At 41.7% G+C, this 8,386-nt stretch overlaps 1 protein-coding gene across 1 annotated transcript; it reads left to right on the forward strand.

Annotated features, from left to right (window-relative positions):
* Positions 1 to 660: 660 nt before the first annotated feature.
* Positions 661 to 7,091, forward strand: TEAD1 (TEA domain transcription factor 1; the record flags this gene model as incomplete). The annotated part of the gene is made up of 4 exons (XM_015412726.1): positions 661 to 801; positions 2,568 to 2,708; positions 3,847 to 3,999; positions 6,810 to 7,091. Coding segments are annotated over 4 exons (549 nt in total), but the record flags the coding sequence as incomplete, so codon positions are not given.
* Between the last annotated feature and the right edge of the window lie 1,295 nt (positions 7,092 to 8,386).

The raw sequence follows: 8,386 nt of genomic DNA on the forward strand, positions 1-8,386 counted from the left end.
CACTTACCTCTGTTATGGATTGTGGCAGAGGTATGTGTTTTGAATGCCTCTTCATATGCAGATGTTATGTATTTCGTATCTGGAGAATGTGTTCTTCTCAGCTCAAAGCAGTGTTATATTTTCTGGTTCGTTTTTGTGGTTCTTAATTGTTTGATTTTATGTCCATGGTACTTACGAGGGTCCCATGCTTTTGTATACAAATGAGGGGAAAGAGAGGGACCATAGTGTTTCCATTGTATTGCCATATCTTCTTGATTTCAAATCAGTGTCTGAAATTAGAAACGAGATTATTAAGAGCTTTTATGTTTGGAAGCTGAGACCCCAGGCTGCGGAGAAATAGCGCAGCTGTTCTCCTTGGCAACAAGAACTGTTCTGGGCACTCTGTTTGAGATACACCTGGGGCTGCAGGTGTGCTGTCTGCATCCCAGTCCTGTCCTGCAAACCTTCAGTGCAACGTCTACTGGTCTCTTTCCCCCTACCATAATGGGAATCGGTTCGATTTGCTTCTTTGTGTCATGGGTCTGCATTTTTAAGAAAAGGGGTGGTTAGAACAAATGATGACTTTAAAGTATCTTTCAAATGTGGCATTTTTAGTAGTTGTTAATTATTGCTCACAAGAATGCAGGTGGTTGAGAGAACTTCTGTTATCTTTTCCTGCAGGCGGACTTAAATTGCAACATTCAAGATGATACAGGAGCATTCTATGGTGTAACTAGTCAGTATGAAAGCTCAGAAAACATGACAATCACCTGTTCCACCAAAGTCTGCTCATTTGGAAAGCAAGTAGTAGAAAAAGTAGAGGTAGGATTTTCAAACTTGCTGTTCGGAGTTTTTGTTTGTTCGTTTTGCTAATGAATAAGGCTTTTCTGGTTAGTAATGACTGAGGTGCATGGGGTGTAATTCTTTATACTGATGCTATTTCACAATTTCCTTTAAAGTGTTTTCTCTCTCTCTCGTTTATGCTTAATTTGAAATCATGAGCATAATACTGATAATACAGCATAATACATACTACAAAATAAAATAAACACTGACAAGCTAAATTACCCTCCTCCTCCCAAATAAGGTCTATGTATTGTAGTCTTGTGATCACTGGGTGCGGAAAACCTCCTCTCTCAGGTACCAGTTTGGTGTAGTGGTTAAGTGCGCGGACTCTAATCTGGGAGAACTGGGTTTGATTCTCCACTCCTCCACTTGCACCTGCTGATGTGACCTTGGGCCAGTCACAAGCTCTGGCACAGCTGTCCCTGAAAGAGCAGTTTCTGTCAGAGTTCTCTCAGCCGCACCCACCTCATAGGGTGTCTGTTGTGGGGAGGGGAAGGGAAAGGAGTTTGTAAGCTGCTCTGAGACTCCAAGTGAAGGGTGGGATATAAATCCAATCTCTTCTCCTCCTCCTCCTCCTCCTCCTCCTCCCTTGAATCCCAGAAAGCATCATAAGACTTCATTTATACCCTCACCTTTTCCCCCAGTGGGGAGCTAAAGCAACTTACACTGTTTTCCTCTCTTCCATTTTATCCTTGCAACAGCTCTTTGAGGTTTGTTAGCCTGAGAGTGTGACTAGCCCAAGGTCACTCTGCCATAGCAAAGTGGGGATGCAAATCTGGGTCTCCCAGTTCCTAGTCCAACCACTACCCAATGATGGCTTTCATGTCCCAGTGAGATCAGGTCATCACAGGTGGGTTTGGTTTCCTTACTGTGCTCTGCCCTAGTACTGATACTTCATCCATGATGCAAACCAAGGTTCTAGCTACTTTGATCAGAGACCTCATCTTAGTAGTAAATGGTGCAGAAGTGGGGGGAAAATAAGTATTGAGTGTAGTTGTAGTAATTTAAAATGGTGGGTGTGAACATTATGGTCATAGAGTACAGATTTAAGCAAAGCCCTTTGAAACAATGGGATAGTTGTGCACTTACCTCTGTTATGGATTGTGGCAGAGGTATGTGTTTTGAATGCCTCTTCATATGCAGATGTTATGTATTTCGTATCTGGAGAATGTGTTCTTCTCAGCTCAAAGCAGTGTTATATTTTCTGGTTCGTTTTTGTGGATTTTAATTGTTTGATTTTATGTCCATGGTACTTACAAGGGTCCCATTCTTTTGTATACAAATGAGGGGAAAGAGAGGGACCATAGTGTTTCCATTGTATTGCCATATCTTCTTGATTTCAAATCAGTGTCTGAAATTAGAAACGAGATTATTAAGAGCTTTTATATTTGGAAGCTGAGACCCCAGGCTGTGGAGAAATAGCGCAGCTGTTCTCCTTGGCAACAAGAACTGTTCTGGGCACTCTGTTTGAGATACACCTGGGGCTGCAGGTGTGCTGTCTGCATCCCAGTCCTGTCCTGCAAACCCTCAGTGCAACGTCTACTGGTCTCTTTCCCCCTACCATAATGGGAATCGGTCCGATTTGCTTCTTTGTGTCATGGGTCTGCATTTTTAAGAAAAGGGGTGGTTAGAACAAATGATGACTTTAAAGTATCTTTCAAATGTGGCATTTTTAGTAGTTGTTAATTATTGCTCACAAGAATGCAGGTGGTTGAGAGAACTTCTGTTATCTTTTCCTGCAGGCGGACTTAAATTGCAACATTCAAGATGATACAGGAGCATTCTATGGTGTAACTAGTCAGTATGAAAGCTCAGAAAACATGACAATCACCTGTTCCACCAAAGTCTGCTCATTTGGAAAGCAAGTAGTAGAAAAAGTAGAGGTAGGATTTTCAAACTTGCTGTTCGGAGTTTTTGTTTGTTCGTTTTGCTAATGAATAAGACTTTTCTGGTTAGTAATGACTGAGGTGCATGGGGTGTAATTCTTTATACTGATGCTATTTCACAATTTCCTTTAAAGTGTTTTTTCTCTCTCTCGTTTATGCTTAATTTGAAATCATGAGCATAATACTGATAATACAGCATAATACATACTACGGATGTACGTGATCCCTTTTTGTGTGTTGACACTTAAGAACATAATAACATAAGAACTTAAGAGATGCCAATGTTGGATCAGGCCAAAGGTACTGATAATACAGCATAATACATACTACAGATGTACATGATCCCTTTTTGTGTGTTGACTCTTAAGTATTTGGGTACTTTTTTGGAGGGTCATGAGGAGATTTTGGCTTGGACCCTCCTAATATTTTGTGAAATGTTCCATCGTTGTGTGATTGGTCCCATGCCCATGGCATCCATTTTGTTATGGGCCCTACTGCCCTTTCTCAAATTTCCAAAACTGCTCACAAACTCAACAAGCTGGGGACCTATGGTTTAAGCCCTCTTTGGCCATGATAGAACTGACCATTCTGGCTTCAGGAGAGAAGCGTTCTGTTTCCACAGAAGTTTCATGGGAGCTTCTTTCTACTTAACATTCATTTCTCCAGTTCTTAGATTATATCAATTTTGGATGCTATTTGATGACTCCACTTTTTGCCTAGCTGTCGAATAAAGGATAATCTCCAAAAAGAGGTTGCTTATGCCACCCTCTTAATCATAGTAAAAGGACGGAAGGGGATATTGCTTCTCTTCATTCATCAGTCCCTACTCAATGTAAAGACTAGGAATGCCCATGTGCAGTTGTTCCCCCCCAGACCGCCAGCTCTGCTGTGTATATCAGAGCATAGCATTTGTCCTCTTTTCTGGGAAATGTATGTCTTAACTACAAATTAAATTTAATTGGTTCAATTCAGTATTTTCATTAAATAGTCTTAAAGGTATATAGCACTATTGTCATTTCTTTCATGGAGTTAATCGATAGATCTCTTTAAAAACAAAATTTAAAAAAATCTTTAATCCATTTACACATCTAATTTCATTATAATTCTGGACTTTTCTCTTTGTTTTTCCCCTTAGACTGAATATGCACGGTTTGAGAATGGCCGGTTTGTGTATAGAATAAACCGTTCTCCAATGTGTGAATATATGATCAACTTCATCCACAAGCTCAAGCATTTGCCAGAGAAATATATGATGAACAGTGTGTTGGAAAACTTTACTATTTTGTTGGTAATGCCTCACTTTTACTTCTTGGTATTTTTCTGCAAACCTTTGCCTTTTTTAATGTATTTGTAAGAATCAGTGTGACGTAGTGGTTAAGAGTATTGGGCTAGTACCAGAGGTCATTTCGGGGGGGAAGGCGGGGGATCGCAGTTCCCCCGGGTGAGGTACAGTGGGCGGGGCACATGACAAAGCCCCGCCCCCCACTTCCGGTCGCCCCGCTTCCGGCCCTCATTCAGGAGGAGGCAGGAGAAGAGGGAGGGTAAGGTGCTTCCTCCCTGCCTCTCCCCACCCCACAGAGTTGTTGTGAGGATAAAATGGAGGCAAGGAGGACTATATAAGCCACTTGGGGTCCCCATTGGGGAAATAGGTGGACTATAAATGAATTAAATAAATAACAAATACCTTTATGTTAAGCAGCACATTACTTCAAAGGTGGTAGTCCCATGAACCTTTTCTTTGGGTCCTTACACTTCCACTCATACTGTTAGGGAGTATTTGTGCAATCAAGCAGCCACACAGTATGCCCTTATATACTGCTGATTTAGTTTAAGAGCTAACCACAGGTAATACGGTTTTGTGGAAACAACCAAACTACAAAATTAATGTGCAAATTAGGACTTAAGTGTAGGCATCTGGATGCATCCAGCGTGGCCATTTTTTTGCCTCCAAGTCACCCTTCTGTTTGTTTGTTCTAGATTACAGAACCTCAGTGCACAGGCTAGCAGTGGAAAAGGATTGGAAACTAGTATAGCAAGTAATAAATAACAAGCCGGGGACCCACCCTTCATGCAGCCCCCTCTCTGTTGGAAGCCTTTTCTCCCTGTTTTTCACTCCCTCTGTCTTAATAGCTTCTTTACCCCAGTCCCATTTTTTTCATCCCTCCAGCCTCTCTGTCACTTTCTTCCAAGCTGCAGTCAGGCAGGAGTTGACTATGTCCCGGTTCTACTGCCTCAGTTGCTAGGCAGCGTCCATGGTGATCTTGTGTGCTTTTGCGAGATCTCAGTGGGCATTTTTTATTTTGGTGGAAATTATCATTTCCCCCATATTTTAAAAATCTTTTTGTACTTTTCTACACCTTTTTGTACTTTTAAACACTCTTTAGCACAGTTCAGTATTTGATATTCTGATACTTACTATAGCGTTTACAGTACTAGAGGGGAGCAGTTTTTTCACGCCCTGTTTGAACTCTTCAATGAGTTGGAATGCTAGTTGAGTTTCCAGATGAAGTCACAGTGAGGATGAGATGAAGCCATAGTGGTAGGAAGGGGGTAGGCTTGCCAAGTCCCCCCGGGGGGCGGATCGGGCCCTGGGGGAACCCCACCCCCAAAGCACGCGACGTGCACGTTGCCCAGAGGTGACGCGATCGCGTTGGGACGGGGCCACGGTCATCCGAGGGAAAACTCTAGTGTGCCCGGAGCAGCACTGGAGTCCCTGGTCCAGCGCCGATTCGACTTGGCAACCCTAGAAGGGGGGGATACTCATTGCCCATGCACATGCTGCTTCTCTGACTGGAAATACCTTTTCCATGCTGCTTTAAGCTCCAGGGTGTGGGAAAAAAACAGGCACAATACTTGTCAAGGTGGGCAATGTGTGCGTGTGGGGGTCTACTCATAGAAATTGTGCAAATTATCCTTTGAGAGCCAGTTCCTTTTTGTACTTTTAAACACTCTTTAGCCCGGTTCAGTATTTGATATTGTCATACTTACTATGGCGTTTACAGTACTAGAGGGGGCACATATGGTGGTGGCAGCAAGCCCTGCCCTCAGCTCTCAGCAGGCTGGCGGAGGAAGCAAAGAGAGAAGGGTTTTAAAGTTTAAACCCCTATCTCTCTAGAGTCACGCTGCAGCAGCGGCACAATCTCCCATTGTATCCTATGGCCCCATAGAATACAATGGAAAGATCATGCCGCCGCTGTGGCGCAGCTCCAGAGAGAAGGGGTTTAAACTTTAGGCTGGTCCTGCATTGGGCATGGGGTTGGACTAGATTGTCTGTATGGCCCCTTCCAACTCTATGATTCTATGAGCTGTTCTCTCAGGAGCAGTCCTCGAAAGAGCTCTCCCAGCCCAACCTACCTCACAGGGTGTCTGTTGTGGGGAAGGGAAGGTAAGGTGATTGTAAGCCGTTCTTGAGACTCCTTCGGGTAGTGAAGGGCAGGGTATAAATCCAATCTCCTCCTCCTCCTCCTCTTCTTCTTCTCCCTTCCCTAGCTCCATACCTATGGATCCAGATTTGGGTCCCCCTGTCTTGGCTTTGGGCAACGTATGTTGGTTTTTGCCAACATAAGGTTATTTCATGCCTAGGGATTCCTAGCGTATCTGGTTTTGGTCCTAGCTTCTAAAAAGTAATTGACCCTGATAAGATTCATACTTGCAGTTTGTCCCTCCTTTTTTGAGTGTACTTTTCTTCATTTCTCCTATGATATCTTCTGCTCCCCACCTGCAAATCTTCCTCCATCTCCCAAGCCTTGAAAGATGAAAAGGAAGTCAGCCCCAGCTCTGTCCAACCAAAACAATGGCAGAGCTCTCTAGTAGTTGCCTGCTTGCCCCTGTTTTCATAAGGCCAGTTGGCATTACTGTGGGGAAGAAAGACGGGGGGGAGTGTTCTGTATATAATAGCCCCCCTTCCGTATCCTCAGAATACTCGTAATTTCTCCTTTTTTGTTGTTAGGTCTGATGTCCTAGAGAGGCATGAGATTGTGTGAGAGTGAGATATTTTGTAATATTTAAACCATATTGTTTGATTTTGTGGATGTGGAAGCATCTGATAATTTTCTAACATACTGCCTTTTCCTCCCCCCCCCCCTTAATCCAAACCAGGTTGTAACAAACAGGGACACGCAAGAAACCCTACTTTGCATGGCTTGTGTATTTGAAGTTTCAAACAGCGAACACGGTGCACAGCATCACATCTACAGGCTTGTAAAGGACTGAACAGTTATTTATAGACACATTTCATTATAGCTCCGTATCGAAACACAGACTGTCAACCTCAACGCGAAGTGGCAGTTTCTCTGGCTGAGCTTTCCCCAACATTTTTCTAAACCTCATTTGAGTGTGTTCATACATTGTAGCTGTGAAATTCTGGTATAGTTGTACAAATTCTTTTTAAAACAAAGTGTTCTTCAAATTTATAAAATTACACTTCTTTGGGGGAGACTATATTTAAGGATTTCAAGGCCTTTGTGAAAGTTTTAATTTTTTGTTGTTGTTGTTGTGTTAGAAAAATATAAGACAGAGCATTTGCCATGGGAAAACTTTAACTGCGATTATAAGAATTTATGAGGTGTTTTATCTAAATTAAAAACATGTTTTTTTAAGATGAAAGTGAAATTGAAATGAATTTTAACTATGTGTAAATTAGAACACAGGTTGGTTTTTTTAGAATTATCTTCATAACTGATTACTGTGGATGTTACAGACGAATGTAATTCACTAAATTATTTTATAACTCTATTTCTGTTTGAAGCCAAAAGACAAACATAGCCTTAAGAAATGCCTGATGGGAGCAGACAGGTCCTAAACATAGACAAAAATGTATTTTTTTCCTTCCCTGTATTAAAACTAACCTTCTAATCCATTGAACGTTTCAAGCAGGTATTGCAAAGCGAGATTTTCTCCCTTTACTAATCATATCTAGTGTATTTAAAAATATATAAAGTATTGTACTAATAAGGACATTTGATTATTTAATTAAAAAGATGGCTCGTTTTGCAATAACTAGATAAATTCTGAAAAATTAGATTTATGGTGTATGTAATCTTGTGTGTGTGGTTATATTTTATATGATAATTTTTTGGGGGGGGTTGTTTTGTTTTTTCATCATGAATCAAGAAGTTGCAACACCAAAATTAGTAATGAGCAAATGTAAGGGAGATAAAAAAAAATTAAATGACTGCTGTATTACAATTATGTTGTCAGCTGAAAACCACAAAATTACTGTGGTCAAGAAGAGAATAGGTAAGCAAGCAAAAGGTTCATCTGTTTTTAATGTCTTTGGAGTGCTATAAAATCATAGAGATTGGTAGGCACAGTGACTATCTTTCAGGAGACTTGTAAATCTTGTAATCTGCCAAGATGAACACAGTCTACCAGCAGTGTATCATGGCCTGTCAAAACCTTGATAAGTCTTCTGTTTTGCCTGCCTACCTGGAAATCCAAAAATACAGTAGTTGCCAAAAACTTAGCCATCCATAACAGCTTGGACCCAATGGAGGATTTCTGCAGAGAGAAGGAATTTCCATCTGGAGATCATGATTCCTTTCCTTGCATCCCAAAATACCCCCCCCCACACACACACACACATGTAATGCTGTTTCAGGTGAAAAATACAGGCCAGTGATGGTCCAGGGGAATCAGTGGAATCTGCAAAACTTGCCCCTCTCTTCCACCCATTG

This window comes from Gekko japonicus, unplaced genomic scaffold (genome assembly GCF_001447785.1).
Source record: "Gekko japonicus isolate JY-2015 unplaced genomic scaffold, Gekko_japonicus_V1.1 scaffold821, whole genome shotgun sequence".
Lineage (NCBI taxonomy): Eukaryota > Metazoa > Chordata > Lepidosauria > Squamata > Gekkonidae > Gekko > Gekko japonicus.